We start from the raw sequence: 27359 nt of genomic DNA, 5'->3' as shown, positions 1-27359 counted from the left end.
ACCAAAATTTACCATCCAAGCCTTCCCCTGAATGTTTTAAGCCTTTAATAGACTCCAGAGTTCCAAAATAGTTACATCTGGCAGATTCTGACAGTGCAGTTTTTGTCCGTGTGAGGAGATAGATTCCTGGTGCTTCTTCCTCCTCCACCATCTTCTATACATATTGTATTATACAATTGCTTTTTTTTTTTTTGCGGTACGCGGGCCTCTCACTGCTGTGGCCTCTCCTGTCGCGGAGCACAGGCTCTGGACGCGCAGGCTCAGCAGCCATGGCTCACTGGCCCAGCCGCTCCGCGGCATGTGGGATCTTCCCGGACCGGGGCACGAAACACTGTCCCCTGCACCGGCAGGCGGACTCGCAACCACTGCGCCACCAGGGAAGCCCACAATTGCTTTTTAAATCAGTTCAGAGAAGAAAAGGAGAAGCAATTTGTATTTATATTGTTTTTATTTACATAATTACCTTCATCAGTGCTTTTCCTGTTTTCAGGTAAATTGGAATTATTGCCTGGGGTCTCTTGCTTTCAGCCTGATGAGATTCCTTTGGTAGTTCTTGCAAGGCAAGTCTGCTAATCACAAATTCTGTTTTTGTTTATCTGGGAATATCTTTATTTTGCCTTCTTTTTTTTTTTTTTTTTTTTTTTGCCTGGTTCTTTTTTTTTTTTTGTGGTACCGGGGCCTCTCCCTGCTGTGGCCTCTCCCGTTGTGTGGGCCCAGCCGCTCCACGGCATGTGCGATCTTCCCGGACCAGGCCACAACCCTGTGTCCCCTGCATCGGCAGGTGGACTTCTCAACCACTGCGCCACCAGGGAAGCCCCTTGCTTTCATTTTTGAAAGATAGCCTTACTGGATATGCGATTCTTAGTTGACAGTTTTTTCTTTGAGTACTTTGAATATGTTATCCCACTGCCTTCTGGCCTTCATTGTTTGTGATAAGTCAGCTGTTAATGTTATTGGGGTTCTCTTGTAAGTACTGAGTCATTTTTCTCTTGCTGCTTTCAAGATTTTCTCCTTGCCTTTGGCTTTCAGCACTTTTACTTTGTTGTTGTAATATTGCTTTTTATTATTTTTTTAAATTGATTTTTTCTTATTGAGATAACATTGGTTTATAACATTATATAAGTTGCATGTGTACAACCTTACATTTTGACTTCTGTATACATTACAGCATCAGGACTTTTACTTTAATGTGTCCATGTGTAGATCTCTTTGAGATGATCCTGCTTAGAGTTCATTGAGGTTCCTGCATGTGTAGATTGTTTTTTTAAAAAATTTGGGAAAATTTCAGCCAATATTCTTCAAATATTTTTTCTGCTCCTTTTCTCTCTCCGCTTCTTATGGTACTCCCATTATACATGTGCTGTTGTGCTTAATGGTGTCTTACAGTTCTCTGAAACTGTTCATTTTTCTTCATTTTCTTTGCTCTCTGTTCTTTGGATTGCATAATCTCTGTTGATCTATCTCCAAGCTCACTTATTCTCTCTGCCAGTTCAAATATACTGTTTAGCCTCCCAGGTGAATTTTTTCATTTGTTATTGCACTTTTCAACTCCAAAATTTCCATTTGGTTTTTTTAAATGCCTTCTTTCTCTTGTCAGTATTCTCTGTTTGATGTGTCATTGTCATCATACCTTTCTTTACTTCTGTAATCATGATTTCCTTTAGTTCTGTGAACATGCTCATAATCCCTACTTTGATGTTTTTGTCTGTTAAATCCAACATCTGGTTGCTCTCACAGGCAGTTTATCTTGCCTTCTTTTATTCCAGTGTATGTGTCATACTATTCTATTTCTTTGCATGTCTCATAACTTTTTGTTGGAAACTAGACATTTTAGTTAATAAATGGTTACAAGTCTGAGTATTGGCCTCCAGTGGTGGGGGGTTGTTATTGTTATTTGCTTGTTTATTTGTTTAGTGATTGGCTGGATTATATTAGTAAAGTCTATGAACCCCTTACCCTAGTCCCCACAATGTGAAGCCTCTGATGTTGCCCCTAGGGTACAGCCTTGGGTATGTTCACAGCTACCTTGGAATGACAGTGGGTTTGGCAGAGCACTCTTTATTTATTTAGTTATTTATTTTGGCTGCACTGGGTCTTAGTTGCAGCATGCGGGATCTTTTAGTTGTGGCATGTGGACTTCTTAGTTGCGGCATGCGAATTCTTAGTTGCGGCATGCATGCGGGATCTAGTTCCCGACCCCGGGGATCAAACCCAGACCCCCTGCCTTGGGAGCATGGAGTCTTACCCACCGGACCATCACGGAAGTCCCTGGCAGAGCTCTCTTGATGCTCCCTTTCCCAGACTTCACCCAGATGTTTTTTGGTTGCCAGCTGATCGCTTTTATTGTTCTCAGTAATGCCCTGGGGCTACATTGCTCCATAGGCTGATCCAATCAAAGCTGAGCCCCTTTGAAGAGGTAGTTCCCAAGCTTAGTGTTTGAGATTTTTTCTGAACCCAGGGCCCCTCCAGCTTCTTGGTTCTTTTAAAGTAGCTGGCGTACAGTTTAGCCTATATCCAATGTACCTAGTACTAATCTCCTCCCAGTTGCCTTTCACCACTACCTCTGGTTTTTGAGAGCACCCTTAGGCTTGAATTCTCCACACTCTGTTCCAAATGAAGTCAGTTCATTAAAGACTTGGTGCTTATTTTATGTCTTGCTTCTACCCCCAGGCAAAATCTGGGAGCACAGCTCCGGAGCTGGGAGTGGGAACAGTAGCTTGCTTGTCTCTCTGAGTGATACCCCCACTTTGGAAGCTCATAGGGGGTGAGAGGCAGTAGCATCTGGTCTTCTTGGCATGCTTCGCCCAGCATGGAAACTTCACTTTATGGTCTGGGGCAAAGGTGATTGGGGTCCCCGTATTTTCAGTGGCCCTGTACCCAAGATAGAGCCTCTATCCTACATGTCTGAGCTGGGCATAAAAAAGAAGCTCCCACCTCTTGGCTGCACCCTCCCAAAGCTTACTGTCACCATCAGGTATTGGGGGCAGGATGACATATGCTGATGTCCTGCCCCTCCCAGGAAGATTGCCTTCCAGTTAGGAGTTAGGGGGAAAGAAGTTTCTTGACTTCACCAGTGTAGTGAAGTTTTTGTCTCACTGAGCTGGAGTGGGGAAGGAGACATTTCATTTTAATTCAGTTCACTGACCCTCATTGTTCTTAGTAGCTTTACTGTTTTTAACTGAGTTTTAGTAGATTTTCTTGGAAAAAATAAAAGGGTCCCTATTTGCTGTATGCCCTTATGACCATTTCCAGAGACTTTAAATGGTTGGTTTTTTAAATATTTTCACCAGTTTCACTGAAGAGGGGTCTACAGAGCTTCTCACACTGTCATGCTGGATGTGGAACCAATTAGGATTACATTTTATTTTTATTATTATTATTATTTTAAAATTTATTTATTTATTTATTTTTGGCTGCATGGGGTCTTCATTGCTGTGAGTGGGCTTTCTCTAGTTGCGGTGAGCGGGGGCTTTTCTTCGTTGTGGTGCGTGGGCTTCTCATTGTGGTGGCTTCTCTTGTTGCGGAGCACGGGCTCTAGGCGCACAGTCTTCAGTAGTTGTGGCTCACAGGCTCGAGTGCAGGTTCAGTAGTTGTGGCACATGGGCTTAGTTGCTCCGCGGCATGTGGGATCTTCCCGGACCAGGGCTCGAACCTGTGTCCCCTGTATTGGCAAGCAGATTCTTAACCACTGTGCCACCAGGGAAGCCCCAGGATTACATTTTAGATTTAGTTGTTATGTCTCCTTTAATCTGGAACAGTTACTGAGTCTGTTTTTCATGACCTTGATGTTTTTGAAGAGTATAGGCCATGTGTTTTATAAAATGCCCCTCAGATTGGGTGTGTTTGATGTTTCCTCATGAATAGATCCAGATTATGCATTTTTGGTAGGAATACCACAAAGGTGATGTTGTGTCCTTCTCAGTTCATTGTATCAGGAAGTGCATGACATCTGTTTAACATATTATTAAATGTTATTTCAATTTCAGGCATTTCTTTAAACAGACATACTTTGAGTATCAAATAGTCCTTTTTTTTTTTGATTACTAGTCAGTTTGAATTTTATGTTAATTGGTTGTATTATTTTGTAAATGCCTTTACTGAGTTATCTATGGGATTGATTTTATCAATTCTAATATTCTGTTTTTTTCCCCTTCAATTAATTTATTTTCTCCATTTCATGTGTGTGATATGAAATGGAATGTCTAGGTTTCTGATAAGGATAACAGGTGTTTGGTGGCTTTTTTTAAAAATTACTTTTTATTATAGTTACTTTACAATCTAATATTCTAATATTGCTGTGTTTTATTGATTTTAAGAGCTCTTTATACATTAATGGTATTAATTCTTTGGCATGTAGCAAATATTTTCCTTATTGTTTGCTCTTTAATTTCTTATGACTATTTTTTGGTAACTTGACATTTAAAATTTTTATGTAAACAGAACTCTTAGTATTCTCCCATAAGGTTTCTGCTCTTGGTATCATGCTTAGAATAGCCCTTTTAAGGTTACAGAAATATTTTTTTCTACTATATACTGATTTTTTTTTTTTTTTTATGTTTCCCAAATAGGTACGTTTGCGGGAGCACATGGGTGAAAAGTATGTGACTTACAATGTGAAAGCTCACCAGTTAAAATTTTTTGAAGATAATGTAAAATTTTGAGAATTTACCTAATCTGCTGCCAGAATGAAACTATTTTCAAACGTTTTTCGCTTAAACAAAAACAAACAAACCTATAATAATGACTGGAGTCCATTCACCATCCTTATATTTTGTTGGGCCTTTTTTTACTAGAAAAAAATTGGACAGAGTAATATGAAGCAAGCTTATTACAAAAGAAAAAACCTTTGGCTATCTTATTCTCTTTATGAGGGAAAATCTGTTGTACTACGTTTATTTGGTTACTGTTTACTGAGCCTTAAACCAACTTGATATCTAGAACTATTTTTTTTAAGGTACTTATTAGCTTGAATACAGGGATATAACATACTGGATTGGAAGTTTTATATTATACTAGAGTGACGAAAGCAATAGGAGAAATAAATGACATACATCCAGTGATACTTTTTACTGTTAATAACCTTAAGTAGAAGTTGATAAATTATTTTTTTATAATTCTGGGAGTAGATTTAAAGATACGGCATTATATATAGTACTTGAGCATTGAATTCCTTTTTTTGCATATTGATGGATGTTTAACATTTTATTTCCATTTAATATGGACCTCATTCAGGGTATACAAGAATTGAAACTAGGAGTTATTTTGGGCTAGTAAATCAGTATGTTTTTACATACTGGATTTTTTTTTTCTTTTTTTCTTTTTTTTTTTGCGGTGCGCGGGCCTCTCACTGTTGTGGCCTCTCCCGTTGCGGAGCAAAGGCTCCGGACACGCAGGCTCAGCGGCCATGGTTCACGGGCGTAGCCGCTCCGCAGCATGTGGGATCCTCCCGGACCGGGGCACGAACCCGCGTCCCCTGAATCGGCAGGCGGACTCCCAACCACTGCGCCACCAGGGAAGCCCTTATTTTTCTTTTTAAGATTTATTTTTCCATCAGCGAAAACATTCCTTAAACGCTAATTCCTTTTCTAATTCAGCAGGTTTGAAGTAAAGTCCAGATCCTTTTAGTTATGTTGGACATTTGTCTCCTGAAATTTGTCTTCTTATACATCAAGATATTGTCTTCCCATGTTTTATTTGTAGAATTGTATATCACATATTTTATTAGTTGTTTAATAAGGGGCAATACCCATCTAGCAAATAGTTTTTAAAAAATAAAAGTTCTGATTAGTAAATTTTAACTTCTGCATTTGAGGGACTCTAAACATGAATGACTCCAGAAATATTTTCATTTTTTACAGTTAAAAATGTCTTTTATGAAAATTATACACACACATAAAATAATAAAATGTTCCCTTTCTAGTCCACATAAAAGACTTTTATTTAATTTTTACTGTGTGCCAGGTGCTAGGCCCGGGTTCATGGCCTAATTTCTGAAATTTCTTTATTTTGAAGGGTTTTTAACAACTTAACTCTAAAACCATCTAGTCCTAGTGCTCAGCTGAGGACAAATTTTTGGCAAACCGTTGGTCTTCCTGAGCTATTTACCATTTCTTGCATGTTTTAGAAATCCACATCTTCCTGCAAAGTCATCAGTTCTACTAAAGTTTTCTAACTTATTGGTATAAAGTTATACATATTATTTTCTTAGAATAAAAAAAATCTCCTCCATACCTTTTTAATTAACATTCTGTGTGTGTGTGTGTGTGTGTGTGTGTGTGTGTGTGTGTGTGTGTGTGTGTGTGTGTGTGTGTGTATATATATATTTTTTTTTTTGCGGTACGCGGGCCTCTCACTGTTGTGGCCTCTCCCGTTGCAGAGCACACGCTCTGGATGCGCAGGCTCAGCGGCCGTGTCTCACGGGCCCAGCCGCTCCGCGGCATGTGGTATCTTCCCAGACTGGGGCACGAACCCGTGTCCCCTGCATCGGCAGGGGGACTCTCAACAACTGCGCCACCAGGGAAGCCCATTGGGGTGTCATTTTGAGAACATGAGGTGACGTGATTTTTAACCCTATTGGGAGCTCTTAACTTTATAATCACATTTATTATACTTATTGATATGCTTGTTCTTGTTTCTGCCATCTTTTATTTTTCTTCCACTTTTTTAGAATCCTTTCCTGACTTTTGCTATATTAAGGTCTTTGCTCCCTTTTTTTTAAACTCATAATTTGGAAGTCCTATATCCTGGTATTGAGAAACAGAATATTACCTGTAATAACCCTTCCACTCCCATCCCTCCCACAAGGTCTTTAGAACATTTTTCTCTTCGGCCCTCTGGAAAATTTTAAAGGAATTTACAGTTTTATGGGTTTCCACTTTGAACCACCTTAGGTAAAGCCTGGATTAAATGTTTTCTGCTTGGCAATAGTCTTATTTTAGTGGTACCAAGATACTACTTTACCACAAATTTACATTTGTGGTAAATTTCATAGCTGTAAGATATCACATATGAATCATGCATTGAATAAGATGTTAAATGTATAAAGCAAAAGTTTTTTTATAGGTGCTTGCTGTTGTTAAAGGAAAAAAAATAAAGTATGTTAGGAACTTGTAGCTTCAGAAAATAGAAATGGTTCTTACACTTTCAGAACCACGAACTTCTAACTTTGGCTTTTACTAGTAGTCATGCTTGCAGAACAATAAGCAAAAGACTCTTTAGACATTGAGTTGCACTGTGAGTTTTACTTGAAAACATTAAAACAGCCTGATGACTCATAATGAATTCTAAAACTTGGATAGTTAAATTGTACTATCATTTATGAGGCTATTATTATTCATTATTTTGTAGACCTGAAAGAAACTTTGCATACTTGTGTTTTCTGTTCTCCATTTCAAAGGAAGATTGTGAAGAAAAGGTCTAAAATATTTATAAATCAAAACCCAACAGAGAAGTGAAATATAGAGAGAACAAAATGTGTACACAGCTGAGCATAGGTGTTTTTAGCTCATGTTTTGGATATGAAAACAATTTAGCTCATGTCACACGAAACAAAAGCAGGTGCAGTAGTAAAGCTCAATCATGAAAACCCCAATCAATTATTTTTAGCATGCCTCTTAATTTTTCTTTCCCCTGGTTTCTTGTCTTCTGTGCCTGAGTCTTGAACAGGTAACCACTTGAGGGGGTGCCGGCGATAAATGGGCCACGGAGGAAGTGTCAGCTGGTCAGAACAGAGAAAATGCATCATTTGTGGCCATTAAAAGTTTAAAAGAGCATTATGTATAATGCCTGGTTCCCAAATGACTCCTATGCTAAAGGTAAAAAAAAAAATGAAACTGACATTCCTATGAAAACTATGTGCCACCACCCAGACAAGATACTGTGAGAACAAGCCTCATTGTTTACACATGGCTTTAAGAGCTAAAAGAAAGGTGAGGAGGGAGCAATATGAAGACCGTGAGGTCTTAAGGCCTAGTTTGACTTTAAGATTACTGCTTGGATCGCCTGCCAAAAGAAATGAGCTTTATGTAACTTAACCTTATCTGATGCTATTTGGCATTTACTTTTCCAATGATAGCAGGGGAAGGATGAGGGAAAAGATGGTGCCGGTTCTCACTACTAGGGCCAACCAAAACAACCCAATTCAGAAAACCTAATTTGCCACCAACATCCAAGCACCCATAAATTTCTTACCAAACACGAAAAAGCAAATCCCGCCATAACGATATAGACAGTCCACCCGAACTGTTCAGCCACGTACCCGTAGATAAATCCAACTATCTAGAGACAAAGGAAGTATATTAAATACAGTCAAGCTGGGGTGAGGGTGGCGGAGTGGGGAGAGACGACTATGCAAAACCAATACTTACTGCAGAAAAAAGAATAATTCCCTGAAACATCTGTTCAGCTAGCTTCTGGCCCTTGTAATCCTAGAGGTGAAGGAGAGCAAAGCATGAATTGGTTCCACCACCGAAGAGGTACATTCCTGCCCTGGCCTCACAGCTTTGGCACAGGGCGATCCCAATATATGGGACTTCCCCAAGAACTGAAGCAAGGAATGACATTCTGTGTTTCCCGGGGGAATTAAAGCAAACTGACGGAACCCGGGCTGGGGTATCCTCGCGGGGGAAGAAAGAAGGGGACCCAGGAGATTCATTTCGGGGAAGAAAGTAGCCATCCGGGGTAGGAAGCGCTATGCACCGGGTGGGTCTCGGACAAGGGTTGCGGAGCTGCCAGGCTCGCGAGCGGCGTGTAGGAATCTTGGGGCCGAGGCGGGCAGCGCCCTCACCATTTGCGTGGGCAGGGAACTCAGATACTCCAACATGACTGGCTCAGGAGGCGGGCGGCGGAGCGAAGGCGGCCGGGACTCAAGGACAGTAGGGGCCGGGGTCAGTTCCTGCATACAGCCCTACTGTCCTGTCGAGCCGAGGGTCGCGATGGCTGCGGCCCCGGAAGCGGATGTCTCCCACAAACCCGGTCGGCCCGAGGCCCCTCCCCGTGCCCTCGCTAGGCGACCCGCGCTTTCGGAGCTGGCTGTAGGCCGGCGCCCTCTCTGCAAGGGCCGAGATGCTGACGGTGGCGGCCGAGCCGAGGCATCACGCGCCCGTGAAGGGTTCGCCTTCAGTGCTGTTGGGTGCCGAGGGCCGCGGTCCAGGTCCCCCAAACTGTACTTGGCTGTGCCTTCGCGGCTTAACGGCGGCCAGCGCGCGCCCCGTCTCCATGGCGACGGACATTTCTCGGCAAGGACCCCAGCGGTGGGGCTGCCCGGCGGCGCCTGCTCTGCGCGACGGTCTTGCGGACCGAGTGGCTAACGGCGGGGGGCTGCGGGACCGCGCGGCGGCCGCGGAGCTAGCGGGCAGGTGGGCTTGGTCCGGAGTGCAGGGGACGCGGGCGGCCCGGCAGCGGGCTGGGCCCCGGGGCCTGCGGTCGGGGCGCTGAGCTGGCGGGGCGGGCCGGGGCGTGGGCAGTGGCCCCTCCTCCTCGGGTTGCAGGTAAGGGAGGCCGTGGGGAGAGTCCGAGGGAGACGGCTGGCCTCGGGGCCGCGGGGTGGGGGGAACCCCTGGAGCGCCACCCACTGCGAAACACTCCTAAACGTTACTGACCCCCAGAATTTAGGGGGGAGTACCCCAGAACCCATCATCCAGAGAAAGGGAATGCCCTCGGAGAAGGACGGGTCCTGGCCCGCCCCTTCGCACGAGTTGGAGAGAGTTCCCACCCGGGGAGTCTCCAGTTTGTCCCTCCAGGCTGCTTGGTGGCTTCACTGGCGTCCTCACAGACTCAGGCCTCCCGAAAGAGGCCAGCAAAGGTTTCGCACTGCCTCTCAAGGCCGGCGTCTATCTCAGAAGCTTAGGCCCTGCCCCGTTACTCTGATCAAGGTGGAAGACCCACGTTCCGGAGAGACCTGTTCTGGGAAACCTGGGCCTGTGGGTCCCAACTGGCTGTCTGGCCTCTGTGCTGTGTTGCGCCTCAGGGTCTCAGGCGGTGGGATTCTAGGCACTCCAGGGCAGGCGGTGTTCGGCTGCCGACCTCATGCAGTCAGCAAACATTCCCTGCAGCTTTTTTTGTGCCATGAATTGGGCCAAGGACATGGCCGTGACCAACACCAGGTCCTTGCCTTTCTAGAGCCCAGAGTGTGTCAAGGGAGACAGCCACGTAACCCCACAAATATAAGCCGGATTTACTCTGGGGTAGCGAAGCCCGGGAGATGTGAGAGCTCAGGGGAGATGCAGCTGAATGTGAGGTTTGGGGGAGGCTCCCTTGACTCCTGAAAGCCAAGTAGGAGCTAGGCAGAGAAGAGGTAGAGAAAGTGGATGTATATCCTTAGTGCCTTTTCCACCTTTCAGTCTGGCAGAGACTAAACAGATTTTCCCTCGTATGCAGAAATAGATGTATCCCTCTGTGTTATCCCTCTTTAAATGCACTTCACAGGGTGGCAATTGCTGCAGAGCCTTTATGGTATTTGAGCTATAAAGATAATCATGGGAAAAGGAGATTGCGTGTCAGGTTCAATTTCAGAGAGATCTCCATTGGAATCCATGTCTTTCCTTGTGTTTGAATTTGTTTTCATGATTATTATCAAAGGTCGTTTTCCCTTTCAGAGCTGAGAACCAGCCTTGCTCCTGGATTAACAAGACCATTCAACAAATATCACATACCTATTACCATTTACCAGACATGGTTTTGGATGGCAAGGATACACGACTAAACACTTTTCACTGGGGTCACTGTTTTCATAGAGCAGGGAAGACACAAATAAAGAAACAAATCAAATAAATGAGATAATTTCATAATTGAAGAGGGGGAGCGGTGAACTTTCTTGATGGCCTCTGAGGGGATGGGTAAGAGGACAGAAAAATGACCTTGGTCTTTTGTGACCTCGACAAAGCCACTTTGAATGGAGAAGTAGGGCCAGAAGTCTGGTTGAAGTAGGATAGAGGAAAAGAGAGAAAGTGGAGCTGGGAACTTTAAATCCTTTCGAGCTTTTAGAGTGAGACTGAACAGAGGAATGGGTCTGTGAGTCTGCTGGGATATGGGAAGTGGTGTCTTTTTTATTTTTTAATTAACTGGAAGATACCAGAGCATGATAATTAATGCTGCTAAGTGTGTGATCCAGCAGAGAGGGAAAAAGTTTGCTGATGCTGCACCAAGGAAACAATTATAGGATAGGTTGCAGAGCATGAGTGGAATGGCCTTCCTTGGGAATATATAGCAGTAGAAAGAAAAGCAGAAAAGGCCACTTAGATGTGGGTACTATTGCAGGTAGCTAGCAAGTTAAAAACATAGTGTTCTTGCCCCATAAGGTTTCTTCATCCATATTTCTGGGAATGCCTGCTATGTGTGTGTATTGTGAATGATTTGGGAATGTGAAGGTCTTGTAATTTCTAAACAAAATGCTACTTTTCATAGTGAACAGTTGAATATTACTGATCAAATTGTACACAGTTGTGTACTCTTGCAAAAATACAGCCAATATTGCACATCTGGGATGTACATACAGTTTTGTTTTGAGAATTCTTTCTAACCAGATCAGTGAATTCCATTACCAGGAATTGCACCAGGAAAGGAAATATGGATCAGACACACTCCATAATATCGGCATTTTGCATGTAGATAACTGTGGAAGAGTTTTAGGAGTAGGTGGTTTCTGCCATGCGAATCTGCTTAAGTACATCAAATACCTGCTGGGATTGTGTTTTTCTTCTGTCTAGCTAGCTAGAATAGCACAAATACTTGTGCCGCTCAATTAACATACCACCTGTAAGTAATTATTAGTGGACATTGTTGAGCTAAACCATTGGCCCTTATACCATTAACTAAATGAGATTTATTAAAGTGAGATAGTTTTCTCCAGTCTTGGTGGAAGTTGGCTCGAAGCAGGCAGATGTTAGAACCCTGTCTGAGCAGCCCCCAGTCTGCCACCTTCTATAGGTAAGGCTCAGTCCTCAAGAGGAGATAGAGACACATGGCTCAGGGTATGTAACGATTTGTAGTCTTTAGAGAGTAAGCTTGTTGGTATAATATACTTTACATATACTGTTCTAGAAAGAAATGAGAGTGAGCGAGAAAGAATGTGTGTGTATTTTAGATTGTTCTTTGGGAGTCTGAATTATGTTCTCCCAAATTTGTAATCTGGCCTGTGATCCCAGTTTTTTAAACAGCACTTCAATATATTTCTCTTCTTTTCAAAGGCCTTGAGAAATCAAGTGTCTGACAGGCACGCACTTCATTTAAGATGAAATTAATTCAAACTAACTTAGATTTTAGAAATATGCTGTATTTGAAAGTGCTTTGTAAAATTAATAGCCTTTATGTAAATGTTAGGTACTCCCATGGGGGAAGATGAAGTAGAAAAGGGTAAAGTTCTCAAACATAGGATCACAATATCCAGGTTGTATAAAATGTTTTTAATGAAACATTACCCAGAGATTGTTGTAGAAACCTAATTGTTTAATTTAGCCCCACTTACAGTCTTGTTTCCATTGAATTATTTGTTTTGAAAAAGTGAAGGCTTCAGATGAGCTGGGGAGCACAAACCACTGGCAGAGTGACAGTATTAGACACCACTTTCATAAGAGATGGATAGTTAACCAACAGATAGGAAGCCCCCAGAAGAAGCTAATTTTTTCTTTTAGCAGATTTTTAATTTTTGAGACTAGAGCTCTAAACTTTTGATAGCAAGATTGGATTTTGTGAATTTTTGTAATTCTGTTTCTCTGCTGTAGGTTTTTTTTTTTCTTTTTTATAAATTTATTTATTTTTGGCTGCGTTGGGTCTTTGTTGCTGCCGCGTGGGCTTTCTCTAGTTGCCGCGAGTGGGGGTTACTCTTTGTTGCGGTGCGCGGGCTTCTCATTGCGGTGGCATCTCTTGTAGCAGAGCACGGGCTCTAGGTGTGCGGTCTTCAGTAGTTGTGGCTCGCGGGCTCTAGAGCGCAGGCTCAGTAGTTGCGGCGCACGGGCTTAGTTGCTCAGCGGCATGTGGGATCTTCCTGGACCAGGGCTCGAACCCGTGTCCCCTGCATTGGCAGGCAGATTCTTAACCACTGCGCCACCAGGGAAGTCCCTCTGCTATAGTTTTAAAAGAATTTGGGAACTGTTCTTTTTTCTCTTTTCTTTAATTCCAGTTAAAGATGAATGGAATACATCTTGAAACAGGGATGTTTGTACCAGCGAGGCTGACCTTGGTTTACTGGATCATAGACAACTGAAGTCCATGTCTAATTAGGAATTTTAAGTAGAAATTCATTCAGAAAACATTTCCATAGTGGTTAGACTCCAGGTATTCCTCCTGGTAGAATTTCTTTTGCTTTTCATCTAGTGGCATATGGTATACAAGGCTATAAGTCACTGGAAGTATTTAATTATTATGACCACTGTAAAAAATTCAGATCCCAAATTGGGTCCTTGGAAACTGTTAATTCAAAACGAGTTTCTTGCAGAAAATACCGTATGCATTTCTTCTTTCTACCTGAATAAAAGTGTGTAGGCGGGACTTCTCTGCTGGCACAGTGGTTAAGAATCCGCTTGCCAATTCAGGGGACCCAGTTCGAGCCCTGGTCCAGGAAGATTCCCCATGCTGCAGAGCAACTAAGCCTGTGCGCCAAAACTACTGAGCCTGCGCTCTAAAGCCCGCGTGCCTAGAGCCCATGCTCCGCAACAAGACAAGCCGCTGCAATGAGAAGCCTGCGCAGCGCAACGAAGAGTAGCCCGGCTCGCCACAGCTGGAGAAAGCCCGCACGCAGCCAGAAAAAAAAAAAAGCATGTAGGCATTTTGATGGCCATTCTAATGTACCTACTGACTTTGGGGGCTTGTTTTTGTTTTGTAGGGTTAATAACTAATATTTATATAAGACAGAAGAAAAAGATGTCATTCCGTAAAGGTATGTCCTTTCTACAGTTCTGTTGTTTTATACCAGATCAAAAGGTGAAGAGATGTAACATGGGCATTCTCCTCTGTTTCAGTAAACGTTATCATCCTGGTCCTGGCTGTTGCTCTCTTCTTACTGGTTTTGCACCATAACTTCCTCGGCCTGAGCAGTTTGCTGAGGAACGAGGTTTCAGGTATGGGAACCCTGACTAACGCCTTGGCATGTGTTGAGGACCTGGAATTCCCTGTGTCCCACATTCTGAATTACATCACTAGATTCAAGGAAAAGAAGGCTTTCTTCTTGGCCTTATAGAAGTACTAAAGACTTTCAGAAAGGCAGGTGGCACTCATTGTGCTCTTGCAGCCTGTCCCCTTCTCCTTGCCGGGCAGTTGTTTGCTGAGGGTTTGATCTTACAGAAGATTCCTTTTTACCAAATCAGAGGCCTTGGAGAAAGGAGCCACTGTGGGCTGCTATCTACAGACATTTCAGTAGGGCAGGGCTTCTGAATGTGGGGACAGGTGAGTGTTGCTGGTGTTTGATGCCTCCTCTGTTCACTAGAGTGTCAGTCTGGTTACTTTCCTTTACCTGTTACTCTGCTTTAACACATGAAACCATATCAGCAGGTCTTTAGTAGTAAAACAAAACCACAAAGCCTTGTCAACTGATTTAAAAGACCACTATTGTATAATTCCGCTGCCAGTTATTTTAGATTGTTCATACTGCTCTGCCTTGGTATTGAGGGATGTTTGAGCCTTCAGAGTGTTTGTCAAAAATCATTTTTGGATTGTCACCCACCGTACTTGACCAGAGCAAGAAAAGACTAATAGCTTTTCCTTAACTTTCACTGAATGCTCTGATAGCATGTTTTTATAATAGTGTATATGTGTGTGTGTATTTTTATATATACATATATATTTACATAAAGCAATGCATGCTTCTGGTGGGAACATATATAAAAAAGAAAATAGCATTCAAGCTCCATGAGGACAGTTGTGGCTGGTACATAGGAGGTGCTTCTAAATATTCATTGAATAAATGATTTCACTGCCTAGAGATAATTATTAAAATTTTGTGTTAGTACCTTCCAGGTTTTTTTTCTCTATTTTTTTCTATACAGTTGAGATTATACTATATATAAACTACACATGACATGGTTTTTCACATAATTATATCCTAAGCACGTCACCATGACAAAACTCTTCATATGTAAATTTAATGTCACATAGTTTACTTTTTGCCATAGGAAAAAGTCTTTTGGTACAATGACTTTCAGATTTTTTTGATGGCAACCCCACAATAATGAATGTTACATACAGCAGACATATACATGTATTTATTGTCTGTCTGCCCTACACAATGGTAAAGATTTGACCATCTTATTCATGGCTGTAACCCTGGTGCCTAGATATTGCTTGGCACATCGTAGGCCTTCAGTGTTCACTGCATGATGAATGAGTAAATGAACAAACGTATTATAAAAAGCAAGGTTTACAAAACAATACTTGCAGTTGCTGTATGTGATGCATTCTGATATTTTCTAAGTCACTGTTCTATTCCAATTCAGGAACTGTTTTCCTACTCATGTTCTGATTGCGATCCACTTATATTGATTTCATGCCTACTTGTGGGATACAATTCAGTTTGAAAAACAACTGTTTTTTAGTCTGTTTCTAGGTTTTTCACAATTGTAAATAGAATTGTGACTTTTGGTTACCTCTCAGATGTTGTCCTTAAGAGACACAAGGGGAATTACTGGGTCAAAGGCCATGTACCTGTTTAAGGCTCTTGGTACAAATTGCCCAAATACAATCTAAAAAGATTGATATATTCCTACCAGTAATGTATTAGAACTGTCTGCCTGTTTTATTAAAAATGCTTTTCCAAAGGCCTGGTTACATACAGGAAAACACAATTTCTGGGCTATATGTTTCACATTACAATGAGGCGGAATAATCATAATTCTCAGCTTACCTCTTTTCATGTCTTGGGCTCTGTATCAAAAGCTCTTGAGACTGTGTTTGTATCACAGTACCTTCTTTGTGTGTGTTCTTTGCAGATTCAGGAATTGTGGGGCTTCAGCCTGTAGACTTTGTCCCAAATGCTCCCCAACATGTGGTAGATGGGAGACAAGAGGAGATTCCTGTGGTCATTGCTGCATCTGAAGATAGGCTTGGGGGGGCCATTGCAGCCATAAACAGTATTCAGCACAACACTCGCTCCAATGTGATTTTCTACGTTGTTACACTCAACGGTACAGGAGAACATCTCCGGTGAGCTCGGCTTGCCTGATGATTCTGCTTCTAGGGGATGCTCTAAGAGCAGGCCAGCTGCCAATCCAGTAATATGTTTTTCAATGTTTACATTTTTTCCTGTATATCACTTGTAAACTGCACATTGTTTTTCCATGTGATTGTACTATAAACATGTCTCCATGATAGCAAAAACATGTAAGAAAACTGTGCCAAGATGTAAATCAACTGCGTTACTATGCATAGTTAAGTGGATTTTTTTTTTTTGGTAGTAAGACTTTCTCAATGAAGGAAGCAAGGTGTTGATTTATATTCTCTTACAAGTTCCTTATTTCAAGAACATGCTCTTGAGTAGTTCTGGTCTAGAGTGGGAAGGGACATGGGAGCAATGGCAAGGTAGTATGGTGAAGTGAGCATAGACACTGATCCAAATTTTAGCCCATAGTGGGGAACATTACCTAACTCTTTGGAACCCATTTACTTATCTGTAAGTATGGGGTATAAATATCCAGATTAGAGGATTGTTGTGTCAAGTAAATGAAAAAGTATATGAAAACACCTACGACATAATAATCACTCAGTAAATGATCCTTACTATTGTAACTGTTGTGATTAACAGAAACTCAATCTGATGGATAGTCTTAACTGTGTTTTCAAAGATGCTTTGAATTAAGATTTACAGAGTTTATTCCAAGAAACATTTTATCTAACAGGTTAATAGTGGTCAAAGTTCTAAAACATATCTGTTCTTGTGCCTTTCTCCATGGTTGTTCATCAAAGTTGGTATGAATTATTTTTCCATATTTAAAAAACTCAGGAAATCATCTAAAATAATGTAGAAAGAAATATTGCATTAAAATAGACTACAGAAATAACATCATATCCACAAAACACTGGTGTGAAATTGGCCTAGGAAAAATGTGCAGCACCTCTTCAGGGAATACTGACTTTTCTTACAGGCAGTACCTTAGACTCAGGTAGAATCACTCAGCCAACACAGTGAATTAATGAGTGTGTAGATTAACAGACTGATTTACCAGCTTTGTTGATAACTTAGCTTTCACTACCATCATACTTTGACTCATTTTCTTCACTGATGTATTTCGAGGGACAAATGTTGAATGATCCACGTGGTGAAAGGATCTTCTCAATTCCATAATGAATTTTTTTTTACAGCAGTTTTAGTGTCAGAAGAGTGATCAAAAGTATGAGCCTTTGGGTGCACTATCACCATGGAATCTTGGTTCAGGAAGGGTCTTTACTGGGTAAACTCACTGCAGATGAGGAAGACAAAGCTCAGAGGTGAAGGGGCTTGAAGACACCTATTTTGTCCTCAGGATTTCTCTTGCATTATGGTCTTATTGGAAAGCAGAGATATGGCTGTGGTTTGGGACATGATTACTTAAAACTGATATTTAGTGGTTTATTTTCATCAGGTCCTGGCTCAGCAGCAGTACCCTGAAAAGCATCAGGTACAAAATTGTGAATTTTGACACTAAACTTTTGGAAGGAAAAGTAAAGGAGGATCCTGACCAGGGGGATTCCATGAAACCAGTGAGTTCCATGCATCCTTGTTTGTACTTGGTAGTATTATGAAATGATTGGAATACCTGGGTAACTGTGGGTACAGTACTAGAACTTCCCTGGGGACCAAACCTGGAAGTTCAGAGACCTTTGGCTGTCTTCTCCTGCATGGATACCGAGAGCATTCTGGGAGTTTCTAATAAACAAAAGCACAGCCACTGACAAATCTTGTGCCAATGCCTCTTTCCTTTTCCAGTTAACCTTTGCAAGGTTCTACTTGCCAATTCTGGTTCCCAGCGCAAAGAAGGCCATATATATGGACGATGATGTAATTGTGCAAGGTACTAAAGAATGTCACCATCAGTGCTGCTCTCTGTCCAGTGTGGGTGATAGTGGTTGTCTTATTTACGATATCCTATAAAAGGCCATCCTAAGTGGGAGGAATAGGGAATCTTGGGGCAACTTCCAGTGTAAATCTTAAACTTTTATCTGTTTCAGGTGATATTCTTTCCCTGTACAATACACCACTGAAGCCAGGACATGCAGCTGCATTTTCAGAAGACTGTGATTCATCCTCTACTAAAGTTGTCATCCGTGGAGCAGGGAACCAGGTAAATTACTTATTAGACCTCGTAAATAGACACTCCACTCCCTATAATTCATGTCAATGGGGAGAGGCAGCAAAATCAGGGAATTCTAAATCTTTAGCTACATTTTATTCACCAATTATTTCATCCCAAAACTCAAGGCTGCTTTCCTAGATTGGTCCACGGATTAGACAACCTAATTCTCCTTGAACATCTGGCTTAATGTTTAGGTTCCTGTTGTCTAAATTGCAATCCCAAGTGTCACTTTTATTTGCTTTATGTAGAGCCCTCTGTTAATAATCTGAGAAGTCATTAAGTAAGCAGAACAGTTACCAAATTACTGTTTGAAGCATTAAACATACTATATATCCCAATTGTGTTTTTAGTACAATTACATTGGATATCTTGACTATAAAAAGGAAAGAATTCGTAAGCTTTCCATGAAAGCCAGCACCTGCTCATTTAACCCTGGAGTTTTTGTTGCAAACTTGACAGAATGGAAACGACAGAATATAACTAACCAGCTGGAAAAATGGATGAAACTCAATGTAGAGTAAGTATGTAAGTGGCCTAGCTGTGAAAACTCTTGTTATTTCAACCCTGGTGGTCTTCACTAACAGGAATTAGTCAGGATTCTTTACTAACAGCTTTCATTTGTTATCTGTCCCACCAAGAGAAGGGCTGTACAGTAGAACACTGGCTGGCAGCATCACAACACCACCTCTGCTGATCGTATTTTATCAACAGCACTCCACCATCGACCCTATGTGGAATGTTCGCCACCTTGGTAAGTAACTAACCAAGGGCCTAAGCTAATAAAGTGTCTAAAGGACCACCCTCAGGGATGGAATATACTGTTTCCCTTAAGTTTCCTGCAGTCTTGTGTCTGACTAGTACAGTCATTTGGCTCTTTTTCCCTAAATGTAAGGTTCCAGTGCTGGAAAACGATATTCACCCCAGTTTGTTAAGGCTGCCAAGCTGCTCCACTGGAATGGACACTTTAAGCCATGGGGAAGAACTGCTTCATATACTGATGTCTGGGAAAAATGGTATATTCCGGACCCAACAGGCAAATTCAACCTAATCCGAAGACATGTGGAGATCTCAAATATAAAGTAAATAAATATGCTATAAGCATTTCTCAGGAAATCCTGGAAAATAGTATGTGTGGGAAGTAACACTTGCTAGGCTTCAATGCCTGTTTGCAGCAACAAAGAGACAAGGGACATTTCAGCTGGGTAAAGAGGACAAACTGCCCCATCTGGCAGTCAGCTTCCCAGACAGACTATAAATATGCCTCCATCTGCCTTATCAAGAGTTTGCTTATGACAGTGCTGAACGACCAGAGGTGAATGTACTTAGATACGGCTGGTACAGCTAGTTCAGCACTGCTGCTTGGTTTTAATTTTGTGACCTGTGGCTGAATCTGTAAATAAAGTAAAACTACATGTTTCAATAAGGTATGTTTTAACTTTACTTCTACCCACTCACTGTTTAACAGATATTTTTATAGAATTTAGACACTTTCTAAGTTGCCTGATTTTTTAAAATGAATATATCATTATATACACATTCACAAAATTTACACAGCTTATGTCATACTGTAACAAACTGGTACATCACACGCAGAGAACAGCTTAGCAGTCTGCTCACAAAACCAACAACAAAACACCATTATATAAGGACAAAGTTCTATTATACATAATCCGTACTGAAATCATAAGCATCATCTTCCTCTTCAGTCATTTTATCCAAGATGAAAGATGGTGCAGACTGCTTATCTATATTGGAAAGAAAAAGGAGATGTTTAAAAACAAAAATAAAAGCTACTGTACTGCTTTGTTAGAAGATCCCTCCACCCAAGTCACCTGATTGAGAGTCCTCAGGCAGTGTCTCGCAGGCCTCTTCTGCAGGGGACATGTCTGAGCTCTTTTCCTGTGGGACAGAGAAACAGTGTTAGTAAGCCCTTGTGTGCTCATTAATCCAATTTAATTACATACCCAGAAAACGTCTCTGGAGGTACACATTAATGGATGCACAACATCAAGACTAATGACTGCAAGCCTTAAAATTCTAAATTGTACGAGGCTTTTTAAAGTCATGAAATATTTAATTTCTATTTCTTCCTTCAGCCCCTTCCCCTCTGTTGTACACTGTAATGCTAGAAAACTTACTTCAGCTTAAACAACTCATGCACAACATACTTACATCACCTTCTTCGTCAACACATTCCTGGTCAGTGTTGACATCTTCATAGTCCCCGCCCTCCTCCTGCTTGCGTTCTTTCTGTTTCGGCAATTCTTCAGGTATGTCCTTTTCCTCTATCACTCCATTTGTCAGACCCGATGACTGGAAAAGGATGCTACTGGCTAAACGAGGGCCCCTGATGGCTAAAAAAGGTAAACAGCCCGTGTAAACAGATGAGACCTTTATTGGCCTGTCAGCTTATGAAGACAGTAGTTAAACACAAGCCGTGCTTACCTTGTATGCTGTGTGCATTGTTCTTTTCCAGTTCTTCCAGATTAAAGCCCCATTTCATGTCTGTCACAATGCTCTCATTAAAATGTGGAAGAGTCCAGGATGTAGGGGGATGGCAAAAGTAACCTAAGGAAGCACTGGTATTAAAAATAAAGTTTGTCAAAAATCAGTTCCTTTATTCTATGTGGTCATCAAAAAGCCAACAGAAAGAAGCCTTACCCTGTCCACTCAGACCATAGCAGTTTGGCAGCACCTTCTACATTTGGGCTTCCACCTTTTTGGTGCAGTCCTCTTCTCTGAGCAAATGAAGTAAAAAATTCCAGAGAATTCTTAAAGTCTGGGACAGTAAATTTCAGTACTACCTTATTAAAAAAAGAAAAACAAACTGTCATCTATCTGATATAGTACAGATGTTAAAAAAAATGCTTATAATGAAAGACAAGATGGAGGTCAAGGGAAGGGGATTCTTTTTACCTGTCGAGCATCAGCATGGGACAGGATGGCACTAGCAGCCTCCACTGGTTTTACTACCTCAATACTTGCTGGACTTCTCAGAGCAAGTGCAATAGCAGAGTTAAGTGGAGACACAATGAAACTTGGACTATCTATGATTGTGATTTGTTTGTCCAAGGGGACAACCTGCATGTACCTGAAACAAGAAAGATGGTAACTGACAGGCACTGGTTTTCCTAAAGGCCAAGAGACACAACGAAGCTCAGGGTTGGATTGAACAAACTCAGCACAGTCTGTCAGATCCATTTTATCATCATTTGCTTCATGTTTATCTAAAACCGTAACAGCACACCCTCCTCTTCTAAAGACAAAACACTACGTGTTATAGCTTACATACATATTGACCTAAACACATGCTGTTTCCTCTGTAGTATCTCCCCTCTTCTACCTGGCAGACTTCTATTCATTTCAAGTTCAGGTTCAAACATCACTTCCTCTAAGGCAGCTTTTCCTTCTATGAATCTATTTGCTCGTCTTTCAAACTAGATTGTGGGCAGCTATTCTACTCTAATCAATTCTTCCCAAGCCTAACACTGGCTTAACCCTGTTCCTTTCACTAAATAGAAAGTTGAATAAATAGAAACAGAAAACTGTCTCCCTTAAAATAAACAAAATCATACTTAACTATAATGAAATATTGCAATTATGGAACTCAATTTACCTTGTAAGTCCCATGGATACACCAACATTGCATATCCGTTCTTGTTTTAAGCTATTGATGATGCTGCTTTTCCCCACATTTGGGAAACCTACAAATGGGAAATCCACAGATACAAAAGGCATTATGTGCTGGTAATTATAAAATCTCCACTCCCTTATTTTATGCTTGCCTGTTTAGAGCAAGATCAGAGTTGGATCTGAGCGTCTTCACTTCAACACTAAAACTACTCTTAACATCTTCATTTCTTGCACAGGTAATAAAAGAGCAGGAAGATTATTAATTCAAATAAACCAGAGCTCTTAGAAGCTAACAATACCTATAGTGCCGAGTTGCACTTACTGAGATAAGACATAAAATATGCTGAACTGAAACTCACCAATTACCCCAACGTGAATGGCTTTGCCATAAGTCTCCTGAAAACCTCTAAGAAGCTTCCAAAGGCCTTCTTTTCCAACACAGACTTCACTTTTGAATGGAGCAGCTTTCTTCTTTACCTTCACAAGTTAAAATTCTAAATAATTAGTTTAACTACTTCTGACAATCCACCAGACAAAACCCAAGCAATCTGGCTCCAGAGCCCATCTATTAAAATCACCACATTCCATTGCCTTTCAGATTATCCCTGGATGAAATCAGAGTTGGATCTTACAAGTTTTCATTTTTTAATCAAGATTTTGTACACTCATCATATTTCACCCATCTGAAAGATGAAAGAACCACATTTCCCACCACTAAATTAAGGGTACCTTGATTCTCTTCCCTTTGTCCTTCAGATTTGTTGAGGCTTTGAACACCACTGTTGGCAATTCCTTCGTCAAATAACTTAGCCAGTTCTCCAAATTCTCCTTTGGTACCAAATCTGATAGGGATTAGGAATAAAACACTGTTCCAATTTGGTCATTTTGTTGAGATAAATTTGCAAAGTCTAGTAAACTATGGATTTCATTCAGGTTTGCCTTTTCCCAGTTTTTTCAAAAGTATCTGAACTAGAAGATGGGGAGAGGGTCAGCTGCCTACCATGCTTCTGCTTAACAGAGTTCAGTATGTACACCTCTGTATTTCTTTAATTCCCCTCTGCATTGCTCATCCTTTCAGGATTAAGTCAACCTCTAGAATATTACCGTACTAACCTCAGGGCTATGTTTCCAGAATTTACTATCAGGTAGCAGCCATGTTTACTGACCCCAACAGTAATTTTAGATCCCATCCTTACTTTCTGTTTCACAGGTTTCTGTTTCTGGGTGTTTCTGTCCCTGCTGCTCAAACCTAGATACATAATCATGTCTCATCTAAATAGTGCCACATGTCGACACTGTGCAGGTGTGAAGAATGTGGCACTCTGTCATCATTTCCTACGTGAAATATACTACACAGTAAGCTGAGCATAAAAGCTTATACTCTTAAATAAGACAAGGTGGTTAAGTACTGAATAGCAAAAGAACAGTACAAACCAGTTAACTTGCTTCTAGAAAACATCTCCAGGACCTCTCTGGTGGTGCAGTGGTTAAGAATCCGCCTGCCAATGCAGGGGACACGGGTTTGAGCCCTGGTCTGGGAAGATCCCACGTGCCGCAGAGCAACTGAGCCCGTGCACCACAACTACTAAGCCTACGTGCCACGAGGCCCACATGCCTAGAGCCCGTGCTCCGCAACAAGAGAAGCCTGCACACTGCAATGAAGAGCAGCCCCCACTCACCTCAACTAGAGAAAGCCCACACACAGCAAAGAAGACCCAACATAACAATAAATAAATGAATAAATAAGTAAATAAGTATAATACAGTAATTAAGGGGAAAAAAAATTTCCACCCCACTGTCCAGCACTGTCTTTGGCAACAAGGGCTCATGCATATGCACTGGTTTTGATGAGGTCAGAGTTGGATCTTACCAGTCTTCAGAGACAATCAAGACTGTTAAGATGTTTTCCTCATACCTCACTAGTGCATATGGAACATAAAGAGCAATGTTTTCGCCTACCTGATTTATTTAATACAAGTACCAGTTTTTTCTGTCCACCCTTGACAATGGCTTCTTCTACCTGGGGACACCTGCAACCAAGAGGATCTCTGGCATCCAACACCTCCAGCACAACATCTGAGGCTTCAATCACCTGTCAAAGCAGAAGCTATCAGAACACCATCCCTTGCTCTGGCACCACCCTCCACATAAGTACACTGGCGTTGTCTACTTTGCAACAGGGTGAGCTCAGAGTTGAATCTCTTAAAAAAATTTTTTTTTAATGTATTCATTTTTTTTTTTTTTTGGCTGCATTGGGCCTTCGTTGCCGCACATGGGCTTTCTCTAGTTGCAGTGAGCAGGGGCTACTCTTCATTGCGGTGCACAGGCTTCCCACTGTGGTGGCTTCTCTACTTGCGGAGCGTCGGCTGTAGGTGCACAGGCTTCAGTAGTTGTGGCACACGGGCTCAGTATTTGTGGCTCACGGGCTTAGATGCTCCCTGGCATGTGGGATCTTCTAGGACCAGGGCTCAAACTCGTGTCCCCTGCATTGGCAGGCGGATTCCTAACCACTGCGCCACCAGGGAAGCCCCAGAGTTGAATCTCATATCTTCACTTTGGTGTGAATGATGTTCACGTGTCTATTTCTTACATGACAGTAAGATATAAGTTTGTTCAGTGGCCTCTGATCAAAGTGGATTTCAAGAGTGGAAACATTCCCAACTATCTAAATATATAATCTTCCCATTCTGAGTTATGTAGTTTGAAAGACATTTGTGGCCCTGCCAAGAGCTGCTGAGAAACACAGGGTCTATTCACAGGAGGGAGTGAGCTTAGGAAAACAGGTGTTGGGGATGGCAGTGCTACACCAAGACATCCCCTTGACCTCCTTCACTTAGGTTTCAGCAAAGTACTTTAGAGACTCTTAGTTTTATACTGCTCCTCTAAAGTATTTCCTTCTATTTAAAAAGCCACTGTGTCATAATGTTATTTTATCACAAAATGCCACTTTTGTAAATCATGCTTATGGGGAACTGTTCCCATGCAAAAAAGTTAAAACCAGAAGAATACTTCCTTCAGTTAAACGTATCAGTAAGCCAACTTGCTGAAGAATTCTTCCTGCTCAAGAGAATTCTACTTCCACCTCTACAAGGTTGGTGTCAGGAGAGAAAGAAAAAAAAAAATCTAGTCTTTTAAACCTCATTACCACTTTTAGACACTAACCTAGACTATAATACCTTTTTAAGTTCCTGACAGTATAGCCTCTTCGGATTCTGTTTGCTTGACTTGGCTTTCTTAGCTTTGCAGTGCCCAAATTCCTAGGTGATAAAGACAAGGGGAAAGGACACAAAATTAGTAGGTCAGTAGATGTGACCTATTTCTCCATTTTTCACGACTGTAATCATTACCTCTTTCATAGATTCCATGTTAGATAGCTCAACAGCAGGGTCAGTTTCAAGTCTTCTTTTCTTGTCCTGTTCCTTCTGCCTGTCAAGTTTCTGCTGCTGTTTCAGTTCTTCAAGCTGTGTTCAAGCCAAAAGAGAAATGGGAGAGCCAAAGTGACCGGATATTGTAACTTTACTTTGAAAAAAATACACATACCCATACATCACTTGTTGAACACTTTAGCTAATGCATTTTACCCGCTGTTTCCTTAGCTCAGCTTCCCGAAGAAGAGCCTCCTTAAAAGGAGCACTGTTTGGAACTCCTGGGTCTTTCCTAGGCTTCTTTCGACCCCGTTTTTTAGCCTCTTTCCTCAATTTTCGATGGTGCTCTCGAACCTATCGCAATAAAATATTATTAGTTAACAAAAATACTAAACAAAATTCATGTGAGTAACCAATCTGGCTGCAGTTTACTTATATCTGTAAAATGACCTAAAAACAGAACTTTAACTGTAACAATGCAGAGAACACACATACTTATGTATGAAACAGCAAGAAAAAGTCACCAGGAGATTCTTTTTGCAGCAATTGTTACCATATTGATCAAAATTTAGACTCTTATCACTGAATTACTTCTGATGCTTAAGAGCTTGTATCAGTCTATCCAACCTCCGTTTCTTGAGGTGAAATCATACTAATATTAATCCAGACCTCTTTGTGGAGGAGAGGTGGGGCAGAAATAAGTTTAGCATTATACTTGGTATAACTCTTCCAAGAACAAGACTTACCTTTTTTTGGATTTTATACCGCTTATGGCAGGTCATGCGTTTACTTGCTTTCTTTAACTCTGCAAAGCAACATATCACAAAAGGGTTAATTTATTTACTGTTTTCTTTTTAATTAATTAATTTATTTTTGGCTGCGTTGGGTCCTCATTGCTGCGCATGGGCTTTCTCTAGTTGTGGTGAGCAGGGGCTACTCTTCGTTGTGGTAGCGCGGGCTTCTCATTCCGGTGGCTTCTCTTGAGCCACCGGGGAAGCCCTATTTACAGTTTTTTAAAATCCACTTTATCCACAAATGATCAGTTTTAGTTTTTGATGACTGCGCTCTAGGGTCACATCCATGCTTGCGTTAAGTAATTAACTGGCTCTGAAACCTAATTTAAGAATCTCGTGGGGAAGTTCCCTGATGGCACAGTGGTTAAGAATCCGCCTGCCATTGCAGGGGACATGGGTTTGAGCCCTGGTCCGGGAGATCCCACATGCCGCTGAGCAACTAAGCCCATGCGCCACAACTGCTGAGCACGCGCTCTAGAGCCCGCGAGCCACAACTACTGAAGCCCGCATGCCTAGAGCCCGTGCTCCGCAACAAGAGAAGCCACCGCACCGCAACGAAGAGTAGCCCCCACTCGCCACAACTAGAGAAAGCCGGCGCGCAGCAACGAAGACCCAACGCAGCCAAAAATAAAAATAAATGAATTAAAAAAAATCTTGTGGGTGTGTGGTAAAAATAAACACGGACCACTCAAGTCCCAAAGACTCTGATTCAACAGATCCGTTGAAGAGCCCAACTTCCCCGCTCCCACTCTTCCCAGATTATACTGGGATAGCACACAGGAGCGTATAAGATCCAAAAATATAGCCACTTCTTATCAAATAGCACGAATCACAAAGGAAGAGCTAACAGTGGGGTTGAGAGGCGGCTCTCAGATCTCACCAGGGCCGGATCTAACGTGGCCGCACAAGGGAAAACGCTGCGCCTGAAACCTGGCTCAGACACTGACTGGGTCCTCACGAGACTCTGGCCCGACCTTCACCCTTGGGGCCCAGCCTTCTTTCTGCACCACAGGCCCGCGATTCACGTGGAGCCTTCCAACCCTCAGTTCTAGGCGGGATCAGGGCTACGGCCTCCCCGCCGGCCCTCCATTCCCCAGAGACCAAGCCGCAGAGGAGCGCCCCGGTGGGTTCGTCGACCATCAGACACAGAGGCCCCTCCAAGCCCGCCCCCTGACCACACTCACTCGGCCGCTTCATACTGTAAGTCGGAAGGGCTGCGGCCGCAGTTGCACCAGCATTCACAGCGACAAGTGCCTCCGCAGGCGCCACGTGCGAACAGAGACCACGGGCGAGCGTCACGCACTCACGCT

At 42.0% G+C, this 27359-nt stretch overlaps 4 protein-coding genes across 7 annotated transcripts in view; 2 read left to right on the top strand and 2 right to left on the bottom strand.

Moving 5' to 3' along the window:
• Nucleotides 1-4661, top strand: part of NEK4 (NIMA related kinase 4) — a 45040-nt gene extending 40379 nt beyond the window's left edge. The window contains exon 14 of the mRNA XM_007451873.1: nucleotides 4569-4661. Coding sequence (XP_007451935.1) covers nucleotides 4569-4661 — 93 coding nt within the window. The remainder of the gene's footprint in view (nucleotides 1-4568) is intronic.
• Nucleotides 4662-7213: 2552 nt separating this feature from the next.
• On the bottom strand, nucleotides 7214-8947 carry SPCS1 (signal peptidase complex subunit 1). Its single transcript, XM_007451872.1, has 4 exons — nucleotides 8786-8947; nucleotides 8367-8426; nucleotides 8191-8277; nucleotides 7214-7717 (listed from the first exon to the last, which is right to left on the bottom strand). Exons 1-4 carry the CDS (start codon nucleotides 8897-8899, stop codon nucleotides 7592-7594), a joined length of 387 nt encoding a protein of 128 aa, XP_007451934.1. The 5' UTR covers nucleotides 8900-8947; the 3' UTR covers nucleotides 7214-7591.
• Nucleotides 8948-9445: 498 nt separating this feature from the next.
• On the top strand, nucleotides 9446-19680 carry GLT8D1 (glycosyltransferase 8 domain containing 1). 4 transcript variants are annotated; one of them, XM_007451871.1, is made up of 10 exons: nucleotides 9446-9488; nucleotides 13820-13873; nucleotides 13956-14054; nucleotides 15918-16131; nucleotides 17547-17664; nucleotides 17891-17975; nucleotides 18133-18245; nucleotides 18608-18774; nucleotides 18896-19008; nucleotides 19150-19680. In XM_007451871.1, exons 2-10 carry the CDS (start codon nucleotides 13858-13860, stop codon nucleotides 19338-19340), a joined length of 1116 nt encoding a protein of 371 aa, XP_007451933.1. In that variant the 5' UTR covers nucleotides 9446-9488; nucleotides 13820-13857; the 3' UTR covers nucleotides 19341-19680. The 4 variants fall into 4 exon arrangements, with proteins under 4 accessions (XP_007451933.1, XP_007451932.1, XP_007451931.1 ...); XM_007451870.1 differs by lacking the exon at nucleotides 9446-9488 and adding an exon at nucleotides 10074-10294; XM_007451869.1 differs by lacking the exon at nucleotides 9446-9488 and adding an exon at nucleotides 11786-11930.
• A 236-nt stretch (nucleotides 19681-19916) lies between these two features.
• GNL3 (G protein nucleolar 3) lies at nucleotides 19917-27246 on the bottom strand. The gene is made up of 15 exons (XM_007451867.1): nucleotides 27234-27246; nucleotides 26002-26060; nucleotides 25472-25609; nucleotides 25238-25351; nucleotides 25067-25147; nucleotides 23850-23982; nucleotides 22620-22732; nucleotides 22250-22367; nucleotides 21874-21961; nucleotides 21174-21348; nucleotides 20919-21061; nucleotides 20703-20836; nucleotides 20430-20611; nucleotides 20090-20156; nucleotides 19917-20002 (listed from the first exon to the last, which is right to left on the bottom strand). Exons 1-15 carry the CDS (start codon nucleotides 27244-27246, stop codon nucleotides 19917-19919), a joined length of 1644 nt encoding a protein of 547 aa, XP_007451929.1.
• Nucleotides 27247-27359: the final 113 nt, after the last annotated feature.

Source organism: Lipotes vexillifer, unplaced genomic scaffold (assembly GCF_000442215.2).
Source record: "Lipotes vexillifer unplaced genomic scaffold, Lipotes_vexillifer_v1.1 scaffold500, whole genome shotgun sequence".
Classification (NCBI taxonomy): domain Eukaryota; kingdom Metazoa; phylum Chordata; class Mammalia; order Artiodactyla; family Lipotidae; genus Lipotes; species Lipotes vexillifer.
The sequence above is the reverse complement of the archived record's forward strand: the minus strand, read 5'-3'. Positions and strand labels throughout refer to the sequence as shown.